Source organism: Anabrus simplex, chromosome 1 (assembly GCF_040414725.1).
Source record: "Anabrus simplex isolate iqAnaSimp1 chromosome 1, ASM4041472v1, whole genome shotgun sequence".
Taxonomy (NCBI): domain Eukaryota; kingdom Metazoa; phylum Arthropoda; class Insecta; order Orthoptera; family Tettigoniidae; genus Anabrus; species Anabrus simplex.
Genome location: NC_090265.1, coordinates 1,621,449,165 through 1,621,473,320, shown reverse-complemented (window position 1 = coordinate 1,621,473,320; position 24,156 = coordinate 1,621,449,165). Strand labels below are relative to the sequence as shown.

At 39.9% G+C, this 24,156-nt stretch overlaps 1 protein-coding gene across 1 annotated transcript in view; it reads right to left on the bottom strand.

Annotated features, from left to right (window-relative positions):
* Ten-a (tenascin accessory) overlaps positions 1-24,156 on the bottom strand; it is a 596,228-nt gene that overhangs the window by 134,986 nt on the left and 437,086 nt on the right. The window contains exons 23-24 of the mRNA XM_068225631.1: positions 11,567-11,825; positions 464-723 (exon numbers count right to left, since the gene is read on the bottom strand). Coding sequence (XP_068081732.1) covers positions 464-723; positions 11,567-11,825 — 519 coding nt within the window. The remainder of the gene's footprint in view (positions 1-463; positions 724-11,566; positions 11,826-24,156) is intronic.

Sequence of the window (24,156 nt, the reverse complement as noted above, 5' to 3'; positions counted from 1 at the left end):
ATATAACATCATTCTAATAATACACTATGCATGTGTCTTCAGGATCTTTGCCTATGTAAGTATTTTATTTTTTAAATAATATGGCCCCAGCTACAGGGGTTACAGACCTTCTGAAGTGGTTCTACATATGCAGCCAGAATAATAATTTTGATGTTCCTTTAATCTGCCAGATGACAGAGAAACTGGAACTGTCTTGGGGATCTATGCCTGAGTTTTAATTTTATTGGGTAAGAACCAAATGCATCGCCGCAGATCTTTAACAAGCTGACATCATGACACATGGAGTGCCGAATGGACTTATTATCATGCTTCAAAAATTTATCTCTGCTGGGTTTGACCCCACGATCTTGAGATCCAGACACAGGTACTGTACTACTAATACACAGAGGGGCAAATACAAATACAACTGACAAATATATGAGTGAATGAAAATCAGCTGTAACTGTAAGAAAAATGTCCCTACCCACAGCTCCCTTTGGAGAGTCTGTTCTGAAGCTCCAACATCTCCAACCAGAGTGTAAGTCCACTGCATACCATTCACCAGTCCGTCTCCTAGAGTGAGAACCTGCTGACTCCACATGGGCAGCATCTCGGCTTCTACCGGCAATGCTAGCTCTAAAAGTGGGTGTCGTGCAAGAGCTGAGCATTGCAAATTTCCTCCAAATGACCAGTGCATAGAGAATGAACCATTCGGGAAGCTCAATGCTTCACTAACTGCAGAACCTACAATGTTAGAAAATTCACATATTAATCTTAACTTAATTTGTTGTCAAATGTAATGGAATAAATACAGTGTGTGCCAAAACAAACAGAAGTAAAGATTTCCCTTATAACAAAGTTTTATCCAATATGAACAAAACAGACAATACTGAGTTGTAATGATATATGGAAGTCACTCCTAAAGTTTTATTGAGAACAGTACCTTGTTGCATTACACGCAGTACACACAGATTCTCAAATGTATACCTAAAGAGTGGTTGCTTCATACCTCTTTAAACATTAAAACCTTGATGAAGTAATTAAAATTGTTACAAGTCAAAAAGTTTTTAAAAATTATTTACTTCACTACACATTTCAGAGACTTTGTTCCAGTGGTCAAGTGGTGAAACTTTCTGATGAAGGAGCAAAGTCAATCAATCACCACTGATCTGTATTTAGGGCAGTCACCCAGGTGGCAGATTCCCTGTCTGTTATTTACTTAGTCTTTTCTTAGGTAATTTCAAAGAATTTAGAAATTTATCGAACATTTCCCTTGGTATACTATTCCAATCCCTAACTCCTTTTCCTATAAGTGAATAGGCTATATGCCCCAATTTGAAGTCCAGCTTTATATTGTGATCATTCCTACTTTTAAAAACACCACTAAAACTAATCCATCGACTAATGTTATTCAACACCATCTCTCCATTGACAGCTCATAACACAGAGATGCCAACTTTCAAGAAAGGCAATTCGTAACGCAGCCATTTGGGCACAATGGGTGTGGGGGGGTATGCCGTAGAATTTTTTTTCGAGATCTTACTAACTTACATATCATTGAAAAATCAATGAACACCATACAGTTCAACCAGATATTCAAAGACTGGCATATAAAGAGTGCATGATTCTTATCTGCTAAAGTAACAGGTGATCTGCAGTACATATCTGAGTGGAGGTTGAAAGATCATTTCTTTTGTTGAGTACTGTAGTTGCTTCCTTAGCAGCTTGTACTTGCTGTTTGGTAAATGTACACAGGTGACATGCTTTTCCTTTTGATATCATGTGCATCCTCTGCACTAACAGAGCACTTAACAGTTTGGTGTTCATATTAGCACGGAACTCAGTCTTCTCCTTCCCCACCATGCGCAACTGAAAAATTGTGGCTACACACACTATAAAACACGTGTGAATTAGATTTTGAGGAACACAGTAAATAGGACCACTCTTTCGAGTACTCCTCCCTAAACTTTTGAACTACTTTTGGTTTATTACTAGCGTCACTAATCACGGTAACGTCACCACACATATTTTCCTGCACAAGAAATTGCTTCATTATTTCAAACCTTTCGCATTTTGTAACACATGATTAGCATATATCCTAGAAGAGCAATATATGTAAATTTGACAACCAAAATCGCAATGAATACTTCTTCAACAGTCACACACACAGTATCCACAATGAAACGAAGTTTGTAACCACTCTGCCACCAGAACAAAGACAAAAGATCTCACACTCTTGCATGGAAGTCTGGCAATGTGACGAACAAAGACAACAACTCCGCAGGATATACCACTTCACAGGTGCCTACTTTTCCTGTACTGGAAGCACACACTGCATTCAGCATGTGAAAACTCAAAATAGTCTTAAATGAGGGACAGGAAAGGGGTACAAATTATTACTGAGAAATCTGAAAATAATATTCTGAGAATTCAAACTGTAATGGCATTCCTTATGCATCCTTTTGAACACTTCATACACTTAGATTAAAAAATCAACAAAAAATCGTAACTTGTGGTGTGTGATTCATAAAGGCGTAACTGTGATGGGTAATTCGTAATTATTATGATTGAATCATAATAGTTGGCATCTCTGATAACATACCACGTAGTCAAGCAGCTTGTCTTCTTTCTCCAAAGCCTCCCCAGCCCAAACATAGCAACATATTTCTAACACACTCTTTTGTCAGAAATCAACCAGAACAAAATAACAGGTCTTTCCAGAGACTTACATGCCCTCTCTTTCAGATCCTTCATACAACCCCTAAATACCCTCATAACCATGTGAAGAGATCTGTAACCTTTAATTAGAATCCAGTTTCTGTGATTACCCCAATGAAGATCTTTCCTTGTATTAGCACCTACTTACTTACAGTGATCCCCATAAGGAACTTTCACCCCATCAACGCAGCCTGAAGATGGTTTTCCGTGGTTTCCCATTTTCACACCAGGCAAATCCTGGAGCTGTACCTTAATTAAGGCCACGGCCGCTTCCTTCCCACTCCTAGCCCTTTCCTGTCCCATCGTCGCCATAAGACCAATCTGTGTCAGTGCGACGTAAAGCAACTAGAAAAAAAAAATTAAATAAAAAAAAGTATTTTCTGCAATTTTCTAAATATTCGTAAAACTTTATTTTTCAATCTATAGCACAGCTCATTTTTCTTACTAAGAAGCAGTTAATTAATATCTTTCATACTTCGTTGTGCCTGATTTAAACAATCCTTTGAAAGACAACAGTAAAAACTTGTTTCAGAACATAGCCTAACATAAACTTGCACCATGTTAAAATACAACAATGTAGGCATGGTGCTTGACAGAAATCTGGGATATACATTATTGAAAAGTGTGTCAGAAGTTTTGAATGGGTGAAATTGCAGACCTACCAGAAGGATTTAATCCTGTTAGGGTTTCACTGTTCAAGTACATTCCATCAATTCAGCAAACGTTGAAAGATCATTCTCTGCATTCATACTAATCTTGTACAGCAAAAACCATAAACTTCCACCACAACATTGGGAAATGTTAGTTATTTACTGTGCACAAAATTATGGCAGAAACAACAGTGAGAATGACAATTATGCGAAAATAAATTTGTCGTTGCATTGATCAGCTACACTGGCAGAAAAAAAATATCCAAACACCATAAAATAAGGAATGTAGAATATGGAAGTTTCGGCAACATATTGGTCGAGGTAACATATTTAATTGATTAAAGGTACAAGACTGCAAGTTAATATCCATATGAGGAAAGCCATCACAAATGTGCCATGCTGGTCATTAATAACTGGTGTAATCGCCTGATTGTTGAATGCAGGCATACAAACGTGCATGCATTGTGTCGTACAGGTGCTGGATGTCAGCTTGTGGGATGGAGTTCCATGCTTGGTCGGGCAATACAGGGATGGTTAATACCGGTTGTGGATGACGCTGGAGTTGTCGCCCAATGAGGTCCCATACATGCTCAATTAGGGACAGATCAGGGTATCGAGCAGGCCAAGTCAACATGTCGACACTCTATAGAGCACATTGGGTTACAACAGCGGCACGGGAGCATGCATTATCCTGTTGGAAAACATCCTAGGGAATGCTGTTCATGTATGGCAGCACAGTAGGTCGAATCACCAGACAGACATACACATCTGCAGTCAGGGTGCTTGGGATAACCACGAGAGTGCTCCTGCAGTCATAGGAAATTGCTCCTCAGACCAGAACTCCTGGTGTAGGTCCAGTGTGTTGACGCCACAGACAGGTGGAATGCAGGTGCTCACTTGGCCTCCTCCTAATCCACAGCCATCACTGGCACCAAAGCAGAACCGGCTTTCATCGGAAAACACAACAGACCTCCACTCCATCCACCTATGAGCTCTCGCTTGACACCACTGAAGTCACAGACAGTGGTGGTTTGGGGTAAATGAAATGCAGGGCATCTGGCTCGGAGCTGTCCTTCAAGTAACCAATTTTGAATAGTTCGTTGCGTCACTGTGGTGCCAACTGCTGCTTGAATTGCTGCTGCAAACGCAGTCTGCTGTGCCACAGCCATGCGCTGAATACGGGGGTCCTCCCTCTTGGTGCCAAGGGGACGTCCGGAGCCCAGCCTTCTTGCGAGTGTACCTTCTCGTGACCACTGCTGCCTGCATGCATGCATGCACAGTGAAGACATTCTTGCCAAGTAGTTCTGCTATAGCGCGGAAGGAAAATCCACCTTCACATAGCATAGGAAAATCAAAAGGAGGATGATATTGTTCCTACAGTTATCGAAATTATACATGTCTGTACACTCACAGTCGCTCTGGCCAATCTCACAGGTAACTAATGCTCTCGTACAGTACGGCCCATATTTAAAGAAAATCTGATGTGCAACATCATGGGGCCGTTACAAGCGCCATGCTAATGCGATTTGTGGGAAATATGAATCAACATAAACATCATCTTTCAGATGTACAAACACGCTTACTAACGATCATTAAACTAGCACAACCCCTTCTTGGTGTTTGGATATATTTTATGCCAATGTATTTGCCACTTTTAGTGATTTCATCTCAACTAGATTTAAACTACTACACACGAATGCTACATTATATTTTCTTGCATGCTCTATTAAAAAAAAATCCAAAAAGCATAAAAGTAGTTAGTGGGAGTTAAAATAAATAACATTATATAAATATAAAGACACTGTATTGCAGTGTTTCTACTTGTACAATATTCCTTCATAGGTATATTTAATTTCATTGCACCTATTTTAAAACAATAAGAATCTATTTAGGTGCCAAATTTTTTTTTGGGGGGGGGGGCTAAAGGTCCAATGTCTAGTGATGACTGAGGAAATGATCATGTGATGCTTGTAACTTTCAGTTCTGTCTGTTTTGGTGCATATCACAAAGTATGTTTTAGTAATATAACTAGTTGGTAACAATGCATATTTATTTTAAAATTTAAAGTTTTCACGTCTTACATTCTCAATTGAGTTATCGTTTTGGGTTATGAAATGTATTACCATCCTGTAACATGTCAGAATTGTCAAAACAGAGTCTATCATGAAAATTATGTTCCACTTTTAAAGTGACTACGATGAAAACGGAAATATACACTTAAGGATTTTTGTATCCCAGGAGTGTACATACTGAACTGCGTATCACACTCTCATAGTCTTAATAGTATTAAAATTAGTACACAATAAAAATGTATAAAACATCAGCATCAGGTAGAACTGATAAAAAATCAAGTTCTTCTGTTCATTTATCCATATGAAGTTAAGATTGTAATGCATATGAAGCATGTTTTTCAGAATTAGGTTTACATGCCTAAAACTAACATTTTGACAAGTTGCTGTTTGCATCTAACATATTTACAGAAAATTAAAACCTCCTATCTTAATAAATTCAAAAGGGCAGTACAGGTTTCAGGACATTTTTTTTAATGTGTGATGCATGGAACAAAAAATGACAATACTCTGGTGCTGTGCAGAACAAACAATTCTGCATTTGATTTAATTTAAAATTAATGGCATGCAATAATAAAATTGCAACATAGTTTTGAAGCCTATTACTAAAGTAATTTTTTTCAGAATATAAAAGAAATTCATGAACTGTGTGATGAATGGGATGTAGAAAAAGGAGAATATTATGGTACTTGTAGTATCTTATTTGGCATGTCCATATGGATGAAATAACTTTTCTTGTGTTTTAATAATATATAAATGAAAAAATATGACTATGAATACCTCAACTTCTATGGATGTTTAAAGATAAAGTACAAATTAACATTTCTTCACCTTCATGTGAACTGAAATTTTGTTAACAAATTCCGTCTATAGAATGATAAAAATTATAAGTAAAGTATCTTTTCTTTTTCCAAATTTGGCCAACATGGATCGCATAGAACTTGATGCTTCTTGGCCTTTCTTCTGGTCTCTTCCCAGAACCTTTTCTCATCTTTATCTCCTCTTCAGAAGTGATCTATTTGGGTCTCCTTTTTAGTTGTTTCTCTTCAAATGATTTTAGACTGTCGATTCTTCTTCTGAACTCTCTTCTAATTGTGGATCATCTCTATGTAATTCCCACTTCTTCCACATTCCCTTTGTCCTCTTCTACCCACTTGGAGGTGGCCTTTAATCCCATGATGTATATGAAGATCTTTTTGCATGATGAATACGAAGATCTTTTTGGTCAGTGGTTTATCATCCATTCCGTGTCCGTACAATTTCACCCTTCCTTTCTATATTGTCTGTGATCTTTTCAGTAGAGTTCCTTATTTCTCCTTTTCTTCCTAGTGCCAGTATTCTTATGAGGTCCCAGAACTTCCCTCAGTATCTTCCTAGCCTTCTTCTTGAGTTCTCGCAGCTTACTTGTTATTTTTTTTGTAATATAAGACACTCTGAAGCGTAAGATCCTTCCAGTTTTATTCTGGCCTTGTAGGATATTGCCCATTTGTCATACCTGGTCTGTGTTAGCTTGTAGGTCAGATCTATTTTCTGGCTCTTGCCTTGTTTGCCTCTGTATCCAGCCCACTGGGGTGGATCCATTCACCCAGGAATTTGAACTTCTCTGTTCTTTTAATTTTCCTATGCTTTACCTCCATATACCGCTCACTTTAGTGCTTGTACTCCATATATTTCATCTTTACATAATTTAAGACCTGCTTTTTCAGCAATTTCATGCAGGGTCTCCAGCATCTTTGGAGTGTCTTCTTGCTGTTTGGCAAAGATGGCACAGTCATCAGCAAAAGCTAAAACACTTGATTTCTAGGTTCTGTCCTTTCTTCCCCAGATGTATTCCCCTTATTCCTTCCAATTTCAGAGCTTCATTACAGGTTTCCTTTATTTTTTCCAGTATAATGTTGAAAAGGATAAGGGATAAACCATCTCCTTGTCTGCCCCATCGTTATTTCAAACGGAGCAGAGATTTCTCCTAGGAACTTTACTTTCAAGATGGTGTCCATCAATGTTAGTTTTATGATTTCTCTCATTTTCTTGTCAATTCCAGACTCATCTAAGTCACTAAGTTTGTCTGTCATTCAAGTCACAGGCTTTTCTGAAGTCAACAGAAATAACCACCTTGTTCTGGCTCCTTATCGCTCTTGTTCTCAGAATGCTTTTCAGGTTGAATACCTCTTCCAAGCACGACCTCATTTTTCGGAAACAGCTTGGTAATCACCAATGAGGTGATCAGCTTAATCTTCAACTCTGTTCAGTAGGGCTTTAGAGAGTATCTTATAGGCGACTGGAAGTAGAGAGATCCCTCTGTAGTTATTTGGATCCATTCAGTTACCTTTCTTATGGAGCGGGTGTATGAGCACACATTTTCAGTCATTCAGGATCTTTTCAGTTTTCCATATGTCTTCAATAAGGTGATGATTCCTTCTGCAGCAATTTCTCCTCAGGTCTTCAATGTTTTTGCCATAATGCCATCTTCACCTGGTGCATTTTTCTCTTTGAGCTCATTCATTATCTGCTTGGTTTCATAAAGGCTTGGTGGTTTGTAATTTGGATTGTTGTTGACTTGTTTCTGGGAATCTAGTCTTTTCAGAAGTTCTTCGCAGTTTAGCAGTGCTTTAACATAGTCTTTATTGTTAGTAACAATGCTTTCATCTGTTCACTTGAAGCGAAGACTTGATGGTTGATATCCCTGTAGCTTTTGTAAAACTCCTTGGTGTTCTTCTTTCTGAACTTTTCTTCCACTTTTTCCACCCTATTTCTGTCATACTTTCTCTTATTGGCTCTTATAATTTTGGCTGTTCCCTTCCTTTTATTCCTGAAGTCTTCCCATTTTTCCTCAGCCTTATTGGAATTCCACCTCTTCCAGGATTTTAATCTTCAAGTGCTTCATCACAATTCTCATTTCACCACCTGTGCTTCTGTTTTCTTGGAGAGTTTCCCATATTTTCAGATCCTTTGATCAAGGATTCTCTGATTTCTTCACAGAAATTCATCTCCAGGTTAGACAGGTTATTCTACTTCAGTGTCTCTGTATTCATTCTGAGCTTCTTGCTGGTTCTCAGTTTGCGTCTGTCTGTCTGGAATTTTATTTTGGTCTCTGAAAGGTAGTGGTCTGTGTTGATGCTGGCACTCTTTCTTACTTTGAGGTTTAGAATTTCCTTTTGATTTTAGGCTGTTATTTCGATATGGTCGATCTGAAACTCCCCTAGCATCTTGTTAGGACACCCGTGTTTTCTTCTTTCTTGGGAGGGCTTCGAAATTTGTGGACATTATTTTCGGGTTGAATTATCTACAATGCAATAAGTCTTTCACCATTTTTATTTGTTCGTCTATGTACTGGGTAGTCCCCCATGATTGTTCTATATAAAGGGCACTAGGAAAGTTTTGCAATACACAAAAACGGTTGGCTGGACACCCCTGTTATGGCGACGGATGAAAAGAGGGGTGAAAACTGGTCTAGAAGACAGCAAGGCACGACCTTCACATCAGTTGTTACCAAGCAAGGGGCTTGAAAGCAAGTTAAGATGTCAGTGTGGTCTAAAGGTGAATATCGCACAATTTTCCGCTACAGTTTTGCTCATGGATAAACTGTTGACCAGTGCCTGGAGGAAATGACTCCTGTGCTGGGGAAAGACTGTCCACATCGGACAACAATTTTCCACTGGTACAAAGAGTTCCAGAGGGGAAATTTTGGGGTTGAAGACAATCCTCGTTCTGGGCGACCGTCTGAATCAGTGACTGAGGAAAACATTGAAGCTGTGAGGGAAATGTTTCAGCAAGAGAGGCGGTTGACATATTGGCAGGTAGAAGAGACCCTCCACATCCCTGTACCAGCTATTCATCCAATTCTACACGACCATCTCCATGTTAGAAAGGTTTGTTCTCTTTGGGTGCCCCATTCACTTTCAGAGAAACAAAGGCCACATCGAGCGAAATGATGCCGAAAAATGCTAAAACAGTTTGAAAATGGGACTTCGCGTAACGTCAATAGCATCGTTACAGGTAATGAAACTTAGCTTTATTATTACAATGTCCCAACAAAATCCCAGGACAAGGTGTGGCTGTTTGAAGATGACTGTGACTGTGCGAAAGTCAAGGTCAGTGAAGAAAAAGATGATTGCAGTATTCTTCACTAAACGGGGCATCCTGACTCGGGTTCTGCTAGAAACAGAAAGGATAGTTACTGCGAAGTGGTACAGTGAGACTTGTCTGCTTCAGGTCATCCAGGCTCCAAGGTCACGGCTCAACACTTGGCTCTTGCATCACGACAATGCTCCAGCACATCGTGCTAATGTAACAATACATGTTCTTGCCAGATCAGGGTTGACTGTGCATGATCACCCTCCATTCAGTTCTGATCTTGCCCCATGTGACTTCGCACTCTTCCCAGAAGTGAAAATGAAGCTGAAAGGGCGGCGTTATGCATCTGATGAGGAGCTTCTGGCAGCATGGGATCAAGAGTATTAAAATGTAACCGAAGAAAAGTGGCAGAGTTGGTTCAGTGACTGGTTTCGACATATTAAGAAGTGTATTGAGTGTGGTGGAAATTATTTTGAAAAAGTCTAAAGCGTTCATTCACATTGCAAAACTTTCCTAGTGCCCTTTGTACTTCTTTTCATGTCATCATGAGCACTGAAGTCACCGAGCATGATTGTTACATGATGTTGAGGGATTTTGGAAGCTATGCCCTTAGAGAGTTTCCCAAAAGTCATCCACTTTTTCTGGGTTTCTCGTATTATCTTCATTTATAGGGGTGTGTGCTTTGATAATTGTATAGGCTTTATTACTAAACCTAAAGGAGAAAAGCGAGATCCTCTCTGATGATGAAGTGAAACTGATGATGGGCTCCATTATTTTCCTTTCAAGTACAAAGGCTGTCCCTAGGATTGTTATGTTGGAGCTATTCTTTATCGTGGGTGTTCCTTTGTAGATTCTGAACCCTTCTGAATCTACTGGGATTTCTTCCAGGTATCTGGTCTCTTGCAGTGCCAGTATACAGATGTTCTGGTCTTCCAGAATGTTGATCAATTGTTTTAATTTTTCCTGTCTTCATTAGTGTATTATTGTTAAGTGCTCAAAGCTGGTGTTTTTGCTTGGTTTGTATCTTCTGTGTTGAGATTCTGGGAAGCTGACTCTTCCCTACATTCCAGGGTCTCAAGAATCCGATGGCCTGGTTGCATTGCTCATGGAGGTGGAGGATTTCCATTTCCAGCTACATCCTGAAATAGTCTTTACCGAAAGAGTCTCCATCATGCCTAAGGCTGAAGATAATTGGGAGGGTGGGCATAGCCCACTCCTCAGATCTAAAACTGGGGTGGTAAGTTCCAGAGTTTATTTTAGGCTGCCCCTAACCTGGAGAACAGATGCCTTTTGTAGTTGCACCTAACCTGGAGAACAGATGTTACATGCCGAATTCCATAGCCATTGGCCCTCTAGGGCGATGGGTTCTCTCTTGCCACCTGACACTCAGCTTTGAGATGCTGGCTATATGGTTTACTCCATTAACCATAACAGGGTGAACCTGGCCAGACTTTTTATCTTAACAATAATTCATAGTATAATATTTCTATTGAAATTAAAAGGAACATGTAAATTTTATGTATGTTTAGTCCTCAGCCCGAAGGCTGGTTGGATCCTCAACAGCTCTGCCATCAGCTGTCATAGATGGCCTAGGCATCACTGAAGAGGCGTACTAGGGAAATAAGGAGTGAGGTAGTTTCCCGTTCCTTTCCTCACCGAGCCAGAAGTTGCTATTACATATCAGTCTGCCAAGCCCACTGAAATGCATGCACCAACCGACCCTATGAACAATATTTTTACACCATTCATAGCAGGGACTGGCTGCAGAAGGAATGGCATTACTAGCATCACTCATACCTCAGTCACTTTCATTTTGTCAAAGCCAAGAATAAAGGTGAGACAGATCAATGAAAGTAACGAGATTGCTCTAGCCCATACCAGAAGACATAGTGCACTGTAAACACTAGGTCCCGCCAGCAAAGGCATGTTATAACATTAAAATTTGATCCCTAGGTTTCATTTTCCAGAGAATTGACCATAAGCTGTTTGACAAGTAGTATTAGGAATAATTAAGTCTATAGTGTAATATTTCATTAACTGTCCAAAAGAATAGAGATAATGTTATTAATAAAGTACCTTCTGTGATGACGAGTCGTTTAGTTCCTCTCCCCTCAATTTTTAGTGTCACTGCATGCTGTTGTTCTTGCTGTTGCAGTTGTTGCTGCTGCTGAAGGTGAGGTTCTAATGACTGAGATTGTGCCATTGCAGCCACTTCAATTGCCAGTCCATCATCAGGAGTTAATCGGGAAGCCAAGTTAACTGTTTCACCAGTAGGCAGTATCACATCTGTTAGTCGCCCATTTGCTTCATAACGATACATGTATGTCTCACCTCCCTGGTTTAACACAAAAATATGGGGAATACAATATAGCTGTCTGTTCTATTTAAATTAAATCTAAACAAATGTTACACCAGCAGATTTAATAATTCTCACCATAAAAAATTTCTTACAAATTATGGGGTAGTTTAGAGGATCCTGAAAGGAAATTGTAAAAATTTAGGCCATTGAAAGGTGGATTTTATGAGTAATTTTGTTATTATTGATATTTTTATACTGTCCTACCAGTATTTGAAAGCTAGAGTTAGTAATTTAAAATGTTTGTAGAAGAATTTCTGTTTCAGTTTTCTCATTTTGAATGTTATATCTGTTTAATTTTTGAAGTGTTTATAAGTATGTACAGTAAAAGTGTTAACTAAGCTTCTAATTGCAATTTTCGACTCCAAAAACCCTTGAAAGGTTAATTATATAATCTATTCCAATTAAAATAAAAATGAATTTTAATCCACATGAAATAAAATATTGATAAAAATAAAATACAGCACTGTGTTCCACTGTTAGCTTCTCTTTTGTTTATGTTGTTTACAGATAATTCTGATAAGAATAATGTTTTTATTGTAATTTTTGTAGACCATATTGTGGTCTGGGGAACAAACAGCAAAGTACAACAACAACTTGATGTACTGAACAAGAAAATTGCAAAGTATGGTATGAAAATCAGTGCAGAGAAAAGCAAGACCATGGTTAATTAATTTCATGTGGATATTTCTAGCCAAGTGCAGCCCTTGTAAGGCAGACCATCCGATGAGGGTGGATGGCATCTGCCATGCATAGGTAACTGTGTGTTATTGTGGTGGAGGATAGTGTTATGTGTGGGTGTGCATTGCAGGGATGTTGGAGAAAGCACAAACACCCAGCCTCCGGGCCGCTTGAATTAACCAATGAAGGTTAAAATCCCCAGCCTGGCTGGGAATCGAACCTGGGACCCTCTGAACCGAAGGCCAGTACGCTGACCATTCAGCCAATGAGTCAAGACCATGGTGATATCAAGAGAAGGACAAGGGAAAGGCATTGTGAAAACTGGTGGTCAAAGCCTTGAAATTGTTCAAGGCAGTTTTATATACCTAGGGAGTGAATTATTGCAGAATACAAGAATGGACATGGAAAATAGAAAATAGGGTGCAACAGGAACCAGAGTTTAAGAAACCTTGTCTGCAATAAGAGATAATGTACAAAATGTTTTATGCACCCATGCTGACCTAAGCAGCTGAGATCTGGACAATGACAAGTAAGGAGGAGAGTAGAATTCAAGCCAGTGAAATGACATACCTAAGGAGCATGATAGGAAAGATAAGGTAAGACAGATTGAGAAATGAAGATACGAGAAAGGAAGTTGGAATGGAAAACCTAAATGAGAGAAATGATAGGAGTAAACTAAGATAGTTTGGACATGTAAGGAGAATGGATGAGGAAACAATACCAAAACAGACGATGGAGATAAAGTTCAAGGGAAAGGGAGCAAGCAGGAGATCTCGAACAAGGTGGATTGATTCGATAAAGAGGAGTGCAAGAAGAAGAAACTTGGATTGGGACAAAATTATGTTTTTGTTGTTTTAGATTGTTGTGTTCAAACTTGCTGAGAAAACAATGTTTGGAAGATGGTAGAGAAGTGCCATAAATGCCACAATCCAGTAGGAGCTGGATAAGGGGAAAGGAGGATGAGAATGATGATGTTTACAAATATAAGCTACCATAGCATTTGAAGTTGTTATTCTATGTATGAGAAATTTACTGGTATAACACGGTCGAGCCAATGTAAGGTTCTTACTTTCAGGTTATCCATAATCCCTGACTCATTCCTTCTAGCTATTGGTATGTAATGTCATAATGTTACCTGATTGCTCACTGTCTCCTTTGATCATTGTCTGAAACAGATTCTGAAATGATACATTCCTACAAACAAAGATTTTAGCCAGTAGGATGAAAGAAGATTTTATGGAAAGAATAGTATCTCATCAGATGGATACAAAAATAATAAGCAAGTCAGTTCTAAGATATCTTTGTGCATGTTTATGGTAATAGGCTAATATACAAGTGAACACATACACTCTGATTAAATAAACCCTTTAGAGACATGGAATAGAACAAGCTATGTGCATTATTATTATTATTATTATTATTATTATTATTATTATTGGTCGGACATGAAAGTACGCATGAATGTCATAGCTACAAGGTAGCTCAAGAAAGTGGATTAATATTGTGAAGGTACTTACCAAAACAAGTTTGTACGGTTATTTTAAGCTCCATTGTATGGTAGATGTGTTTGTTTTTAATTGGAATGACAGAATATCGAGTGAAATATTGAAAAGCTTGTGGTGAAATATTGTTGTGAGCAGCCACCTTGTCAAAGATCAAAATCAAAATCAAAATCAAAATCACGCAAAAGTAGCACTGCGTAGATAGACGATTGTTTTCTAGTGCAAGCGCTCCTAGCGCTCACTCAAGACAAAAACCCCTCGATTCAAGTCACAGCCAATTAGACTCCCTCATTGGTATGATGGCAGAAGCAGAGATTCAATGTGATACAGTGGAGCTGTTTGAAGTATTAAGGGAAAGCATCCACATTGGCAGAAACGGTAGGAGTATTGACTTAAATCTGATCGATTATATTAGTTGGCAGATAATGGAGAATCAGTATGAAGAAGAGGTGCATCTTGAGACTGCAAGATCACTGTTGAAGAACATCATGGCTATTCCTCTTAAGAAATGGCCTCATGAAGTTTGAAGAAGCTTTAGAGGCTGGAGCAACATGTAGGAAGTCGTGGAAGAAATCGACAGAAGAACTAAAGCAGAGATCAACTACCACGGAGAACAAGGAATTGTCCAGGGCATCACCAGTGACAAATGACACAGAGGAAGACCAAGGAAAATGGGAAACATTTCTATTCAAGAAGAAGAGAAAGAAAAAGAGTAAGGATAGGAAGCACGAAGATATTCCAACGAAACGGGCCGGAAACGATCTAGAAGGTACAGTGGTTAGTGAGAGTGGAAAACGACCTTGTTCTAAATCAAGGAGTTGTTTAGAAGCCGTAATCATCAAACCAATGTATGGTAAGACTTTCGCTGATGTTTTGAAGGATATCAGGAAAAGGGTGAAGCCGGAAGACAGTGGAGCAGGCAATCGATCTAGGTGCAAAACAAGAGCTGGGGCTGTTCGTGAATTCAATAAAATAACACAGACTGAAAACAGGGAGATATTCAGTAAATGTCTGAGAGATGCCCTCGGACAAGATGGTGATGTAAAGGCTTTAATCCCCCGAACTACACTGGAGATTCATGACATGGTTGGCGTCACTACCACTGCAGATGTGGAGGAAGCTGTAAAACGAGATTCCAGTAATCCCCATGGAGAGCTGAAAATATCGGTCACAAAACCAAACGACTGGGGATGGAAACTTGCCATCTTTGAAACTAAACATGAGGATGCTCAAAAACTACTGGAAGCAGGAAGAATTAAGACAGGATGGCTATACTGTAGAGTATGTGCTAGAACCATGTTACCTCGCTGCTTTCGATGCCTATCATATGGACACCTGGCAAGAAACTGCACAGGCACAAGTAAGCTCTGTTTTAAGTGTGGAGAATCTGGTCATAAGGCAGTAGACTGCAAAAAGAATAATCCACGATGCATGCTTTGTACAGACAAGGGTGTTAGTGAAACGATACAAAATCATGTTCGTGGATCAGGTGCATGCACAATATTTTGTGAAGCTCTTGAAAAGGCCAAAAATCACAGCAAATGACACGAATTCTTCAAGCAAATATGCACAGGAGTCAAACAGCTTAGATCTAATAATGCAGCTGATTTATGAAATGGAAGTAGACATAGTTATTATTAGTGAACCAGGGTGGTTTGTGGATAATCTTGGAACAGCTGCAATTTTGATACCAGATCTAGGAAAATTTTCAGTAACAGAGCATGGATGTGAAGATGGTTTTGTTTGGGTACAGACTGGGGGAATCACTATTGTAAGCTGTTATATTTTGCCAAATGAATCTGTCCCCAACTTTCAGATGAAACTTGATGGCCTTGAGGATGCATTACACGGAATGGAAAATAGACTAGTGGTTGCTGGTAATTTTAATGCTCAAGCATCAGAATGGGGCATGCCACAAACAGACCACAGAGGACAACGTATAATGGAGATGGCAGCCAGAATGGGTTTGGTGGTCAACAACATTGGAAATGTGCCAACATTTTGACGGCTAGGATGTCAGGGAACAATACCAGATGTAACTTTCTCATCGGAGGACATTGCACCTAAGATTTCTGAATGGCAAGTGATCAAGAACTATACAGGGAGTGATCACCATTATATCATCTTTTGACTGCTCCAGGAATCTCCTCAAGTAAGAAACATCTTGCGCAGGCCAGCATGGTGGAACATAGCTGGTATCGACAAGGAAAAGTTTCTTGATGTAATACAGAATGGAATGGAGAACACAACAAAAAAATGTTTTGGCTGCAGAGGGAAAGAAGCAGCTGGTGTATGTGTTGAGCTAATCCAGCAAGCATGCAATATCTCAATGTACTGAAAGAGACCACGAACTAGCAAGCGCCCAGCATACTGGTGGACCAAAGAGATTGTTGAACTGAGAAGGAAGTGTCTGCAACTTTGAAGCAGGGCTCAGAGGACGAGAGGCAGTCCAGAGAATACCTCAGTCTCAGCGGAGTACAATTCAGCGAAGAAAGAACTCCGCAATGCAGTTAGAAAGAGTAAAGCCGATAAATGGTGGGCACTGGCTAAGGAAGTAGAAGATCCATGGGGACTAGGTTACAAGATTATAATGAAGAAACTCGGGATGTTTTCAACCCCAAACATGGATCTGCAAACCATTAAAGAAATTGTGGATACACTATTTCCCGACAATCCAGAGAGGATCGACTGTGATGATGAAGAATAACTGGGTGATATACCCCTATTCACAGTAGAAGAGCTGAATAGAGCTATTAGCTCTCTGAGAAACAAGAAGACTCCAGGACCAGATGGTATACCTGCAGAAGTGCTAAAGATAATATCAAAAGACTGTCCAGAACTGTTGCTGAATATGTACAATCACTGCCTGCAAGCGGGCGTTTTCAGTCCCTGATGGAAAATTGCTCGATTGGTTTTGATCAGCAAAGGAAAACTTGGTGGATATAGACCTTTATATATATATTGGGCACAGCTGGAAAAGGCCTGGAGAGACTTCTGCAGCCCAGAATTCTCTCAGCAGATCAGCTGGCAGGGGATTTATCTGTTCGCCAGCATGGATTTCGGAGAAGACACTGGACATTGGATGCAGTGTGGGAGGTGGTTAATACAGCAGAAAGAGCACAAACAGGCAATCATCATTCCCATAAACTGACACTTCTTGTGACCCTAGATGTGAAGAATGCTTTCAATTCGGCAAGGTGGAGTGACATGTTGGAAGCTCTTGAGGAAACTTTCAAGTTACCACAGTATATTATGCCCATAATGAGAGACTACTTCAAGGATCACACTCTGCTATATGATACGGAAGATCGACAAAGGACAAAACGACTGATGGCGGTGCATCACAGGGATCGATCCTTGGCCCAGATCTTTGGAACATCATTTATGATGGCTTGCTACGTTTGGAGATGCCAGAGGACACGAAGCTTGTGGACTACGCTGATGATGTGGCCACACTGATAGTGGCTCGTAATGTTGAGGTGGCTCAAATCAAACTAAACCAGGTGATGCGGCGCATAAAAGAATGGATGATGGGTCACAGGCTAACACTAGCAGAACACAAAACAGAGATAGTTCTTCTGACGAGGAAAAGGATCGAGACTCTTGTGCCAATGACTGTTGAAGAGTTACTGATTGAAACGTCTATGAGCACAAAATACCTAGGAGTGACACTTGACTCCAAGCTCACATTCTGGAACCATATTCAGAGAGCGACAGATAAGGCAGTAAAATACATGACTACACTTAGTAGACTGATGGGAAATATTAAAGGTCCGAAATGCCAGTAAATGACGGCTTCTCATGTCGACGGTTCAGTCAGTACTCCTGTATGGCTCTGAAATCTGGGCTGAATCCTTGAGATTTGCTTGGTATCGCAGAAGGATAGCTGTCGTACAATGGAGAGCAGCTTTACGTATTGCATATGCATACTGCACAGTTTCCGAACCCGCGATCCTCATGGTGGCAGCAATAGCCCCAAGCCCCGATCGTCATGTGCCTCGGACACCTGGGGTAAAGAGGACCTAGACATCTGCGATAACCTGACCCATTAAGGGTGAAAGTCGTGTTGCGCGAAAAACGGGGGGTGCTCCTTGGGGCCAGGGAAGAGAGACTCCCTGGTCAAAGATCTGAGAGGCATAACGGCCCAATGGTGTGTCCAAGTATGGCACGGGATGTGCCAGTGGCACCGCCACTGAGGTGTAGTGGTTGAGTGCTGGTCTGGGTTGTAGAAGAGGTGGCTGGAGTGGGTCCGGGTTAGGGATGCGACGGGGTAGAGGACAGAGGAAGCCTTCCGAGTTAAATTTCAGACTGGAATGGGACTACCTATTTTATGTTCACATTTTCTTCTAATGTTCTCCTAGAAAATGGTTCTTTCATCAAACTGTCCACACTATTCATGCTGTATACTCACTACCTAACTTACATCAGTGCAAATAGAATCATGGGAATATAGATCCTCACTAAGAACACCAATTTAATTTCACTTTATATACACTGCAGTGGATAAATACTTGGATAAATCTCCATTTGAGCTTTAGAACTAACACAATGATAGAAAAACAGGCACCAGCAATATAACCGTGAGATCAAAAACTGCACAAAGCAACTGAAAGCACTGCCAACTGAATCACTGAGATCTCCCCTATTACCAGCATAAATTATACTGTAATGCGGGATGACATTTAGAGTCAGTCAAAGATTCTTTGGCTCACCTATGAATTCCTTATTTTTGACACAAAAGGAAGATGGATATTTCAATAAGCGTTGGTTGGTTACCTTAATAACAACATTATGTTTGCGATAGATTGCCTCCACTTACGCTTTACTTTCGAGTCCAGACGATGCTGCTCTCTAATGGCAGAATTGCTTACCACGTTCAACATCAGGGTAGCAGGAGACATCAAGCAGTCCTACCCCTTGCGGGAGGAAAAGTAACTATAGACGGGATCAGTGAAAGTTGATCCCAGTTTATGGTATAGTCCACCGGCTACAGGGTGTGTTGCAAGCTTGGCTGCACCTGCATATTGCTTCCTTCAGGCTACAGGCCAGAGCTCATTTCACATGAGCACAAGCTAAGTTCCCAGGGAGAGCAGAGCTAGGTGTTCAACAGATCTCGTCCTGATTTTCGCAAAACACAAATTCGTATTGTACTCAAAACAAAGAAAAGGCACCAGGATAATTGTACTGTACATAAATAATTCCTTACAGTTCCAAGCTACATGCTGGAGCCCGGTACCATGCATTGACCGGCTGCCACTGCACATAGCTGATTATCTTATCAAATAATTCTGAATCAACATCAGTGCTACCCTTTCCTGGTCTGTACACTCCAAAGATATCAAGTTGCCCATTATCTTTAGAAATGAGCCTTACATCTAGAATTTCATGTTTATCATCTTTAACTTTTTTGTAGCTTACAAATTCTTCTTTCACCAGAATGAATACACCCCTCCTACCATTCCTATCCTGTCTCTACAATACACACTCCAGTTCTGTGAGAAAATTTCTGCATGCATTATGTCATTTCTCAGCCATGATTCAGCTCCTATTACAATATCTGGTAAGTATATATCTATTAAATTACTTAATTCTATTCCTTTCTTTACAATACTTCTACACTTCAACACTAACATTTTTATGTCATTCCTACTAGACTTCCAGATCCCTGTACCCTTATCACCGCTCCCTAGACCACCCTGTTTCCCTGAATGTACCTCCCTATAAACCTTCCAAACAAATTTCCTAACTTATACGCACCACTGCGGTTTAAGTGAAGGCCATCTGAGCGCAGGCCCACCCATTAGGATCTAGAAATCTCACTCCTAGTTTCCCACATACCCACTTTATAGTCTCATTTAAATCCCCAATCACCCTCCAGTCAGTATCCCTCCTACAGAGCATTCCACTGATAACAATATCCGCTTCCTTAAACTTCACCCGTGCTGCATCTTGCTATAGCCTTTTAGATGGTCTGTTAACAAGAGAAAACATTCTAGTAAGCAAGTGTAACTATCATGAAGATTAATTCTCTGTTTCATTTCCAAATTCTTCTCACAGGGAAAATGCCACCCTAGTAGATCAAAGGTTAACAGTGAAACTCATGACCTTGAGACAGGTGATTTGATCTTGTTATGGCAGTTGATGTTAAAAGGGTGAGCATAGATCTTAGCTCTCCATGTCAAGATTGCTGACATGTTTAACCCATTAGTTGCCATTGTTCCCATTTGGGAACATAATTTCTATATTTTTTTGTTCTTTTTGTTTATAGAAAGCTTGAGAAGTGAGCGACTTTGACTCTCAAATGGAGAGAAGGGTTGTGGCTAACTGGTGGTATGATTATTTCCACTTTCCTGACAACTTGAAGTAGTGAAACGGAACCTCAAATGTTGATAATTTTTCTCTGCTATGTTGTTCTGCCATATTTTCAAGTTAAAGGCCAAATAATTTCATTTTATATATAGGTTATATTGTGGTAGTTTAGTTCTACATAGTTTTCTTTATAAAGAGGACTAAACTTTAGTGCCATCAAGGTGTTCATGGATCAGTAGAAATAGCTAAATTTTTATTGTTCCCAATTGGGAACAAAGGATATCAAATCTACCAATATTGTGAGTGCCATTATTTAGTTAGATCAAAGAAGTCAGGACAACAGTCATTATTTTTGATGGCATTCCTTTATATGAGCTCAGACCCTCCGTGGCTCAGACAGCTGCACGCCAGCCTCTCGCCGCTGGGTTCTGTGGTTCAAGTCCGCGGTCACACTGTATGAGATTTGGGCTGGACAATGCATAGGCGGGACGTGTTTTTCTCTGGGTACTCCTGTTTTCCCTATCATCTTTCATTCCAGCAACACTCTCCACTATCATTTCATTTCATCTGTCAGTCATTAATCATTGCCCCAGAGGAGTGCAACAGGCTTCGGTACCCAGCACAATTACTATCCCCACCACTAGATGGGGACATAATTCATTTCATTCTTGACCCAGTCGAATGACTGGAAGCATGCTGCGGGTTTTCATTTTCCGTCATATGAGTTCTGTCTGACGTGAGGACACCGATTGCAATAGTGAGTAGTGATCATCATCTTAATCAATGTCACTGTTTTCAACACTGTTGCACAAATACCAGGTGGTTTGTGTAGTGACAAACTATGATACAGCGTACCCAACTAATCAACCCAAGAGACACAGCCACAGTAAGAAGAAGTACGTTCAGGTTGAACAGGCTTGCCTAATAAGTTACATGCAAAATTTGTTTTATGTCGCACCAACACAGATAGGTCTTACAGCAACGATGGGATAGGAAAGGCCTAGGAGTGAGAAGGATGCAGTCATGGCCTTAACCCTTTGGCACTCAGCCCATATTCAGGGGTTTGTTCGAAGACACTCAAACTAATTTTTGTGATTTTCCAAACCAAATTACAAAAAATCAACATGTAAACAGTTTAACACACATTAAAATAAAATAAATCACAATAATACAGGAAACTATGAGCATTTCAGAAATGAATGTACCTAGGACATATTGTTATTGGTAAAGCCAAAAAAAATTTATTAAGTTTTGAAAATAAACTAAAAAAATAAATTATGGTTTTCATTGACAGAAAAATCAGACATTATTGCGTCTTCCTTCTTTACTCTTAGGTGTGAAAGAAAGAACATTTAATTCTGAATAATTTGATATCAATATGATGTGTGTGCTGCCATTAATTCATGAAGCATGACACAAAGTTATTCACTGTACATGTAACGATCATCGATCTCAGGTCCTCGCGGTCCGATGCACGGTAAGCAACTGTGACTGTTATTTCCCACATAATGGGAATCCCTTTCGGCAAAAGAAGGTCATTATTACTGTCTAAATCATCTGAAAATTCAAGGATATCGGCCTCATTCGGCCTTGAATATGGCTTAGACATTACGACAAAAAGATGACGCAAGCACGTGCAACAACGGAGTTATGAAAAGGAGTAAAATTATAGTTTGCGAAGTACAGCGAACACACGATATACCAAAGAAACGAATTAAACTCTAAACTAAACTCATAGCAAGATGAAATTGTTGTATTCATAAGGTAACCAAAACAGATCCACACAATAACAACTTCAAATAACCACAACATAAACATTCATGGTCAACAGATTTCATTTGTCGAAAATAATTTTTTTGCAGGGCTGGTGCATATACCTGTAGAGTAAAACGCAAATTCAACACTTTAAGGGACCGTCACGATCAACTGTTACGATTTAACAGCCACGCAAATGACCAAAATCCCTAAATAGGACAGAGCCGATGTATCGGCGCCGTGAGCATTCTCGCCATAACCTCTCGCGCCGATAGATCGGCACACTGAGTGCGAAAGGGTTAATTAAGGTACAGCCCCAGCATTTGCCTGGAATGAAAATGGGAAACCACGGAAAACCATCTTCAGGGCTGCCGACAGTGGGGTTCGAACCCACTATCTCCCAGATGCAAACTCACAGCTGCGTGCACCTAACTGCACGGCCAACTTGCCCAGTCCTGATAAGTTAAACAAGTACGATAAGCACATAGGTGGTTGATGGTTGGACTTGGTTGATAGGTTCGTATCTCAAAACAAGCCAGTAATCACTTCTATAAAATGGCACTGTATTATTCTCATGAGCACGCTCAATATTTTGAGAGTAGCAGCATGGTGAATCTGTACCACTCTTGAATCTAACATGAAGATGGATCAGCTTCAATTTACAAGGCACTTTGTTAGTAGCACGTTCTCTTACAGTCAAATTGGCCTACTGGTGTCCACTGACTGGGGGATTAGGTATCTGTGCATGTCCCAGCACACATAGAGCACATCACATTACCACAGGAACATGCAATAGTGAATACATCCTTCCACATACGATTAACACACTAGAATGTGGAAAAAGCAGTAGAAGAAGATCTTGTGTAATGACATCAGAGTGATCACAGGAAATTGTTTCTCTCATTGTTTCTTTTTTTTTTTATTTATTTTTTTTTTTTTTTGCTATTTGCTTAACGTTGCACCAACACAGATAGGTCTTATAGTGACGATTCTCATTGTTTTTTTAAGTTTCATTTTATCAAACATGATTTATGACAACTTACTTGTTTGGAGGCAACAATATTACTTACAGTACGTGTATATATATAAGTCAAACAAAGGAAGGTTGATAATATAAAACTCAGTCCTAATTTTCTCACATTAAGAGAACACTTTTTAAATGATTATTTTTATAGTATAAGGTCTGGCAATCATAAATCTGATCTTGTAAACTAATACTAGCCATGCTTCTTCGTAGGTGTGCTATTTACAAAATGATGAGCCCAATTCAGCAAACTGGGGCAAAACACTGGCAACCAGGAATGAGTTAGCTGGAAAATTTATAATGTCCAATAACGGCCCAACTACATTGGTATTAAATTTACTCATTCAGGACAAATATTTCAGATTCAGGATAGGAATCAACATCTATATCATCTGATGGCCAGGCAGGCATCAATTTTTGAAAATGAGACAAAGTCTCTCAAAGTGCATTGGCACTGCCGGTGGCTCCAAGTAGCCTACGCAGTGGCCTCCACAGTACCCACTAGCCATGTGTCATGGTAGGTATTCAGCAATCTGGATTTCGTCCTGGTAAAAGCTGTACTGGACAGTTATTAAACCTTACACAGTTTATAGAAGATGGGTTTGAGGCTCGTAAGGTGACAGGAGTGGTATTTGTTGACTTATCAGCAGCGTATGACACTGTCAACCACCAGCTACTATTAGTGAAGGTCTACAATCTAACCAAGGACTTTAACCTAACAAGACTCATCGCCACTCTTTTGCAGAATCGCAGGTTCTTTGTTGATTTCCAAGAACAGCGTAGTCGATGGAGACTACAGAAAAACGGTCTTCCGCAAGGAAGTGTGTTGGCTCCAATTCTGTTCAATATATACACAAACGACCAACCCATAGCCCCCAATTGCAGTAGCTTCTTGTATGCTGATGACCTCGCCCTAGCCACTCAGAGAAGAGATTTTGAAACAGTGGAGATCACCCTCACGGATGCCCTTAATGATCTTTCTAGATATTACAGCACAAACCAGCTTAAACCGAACCCCTCAAAGACACAAGTGTGTGCT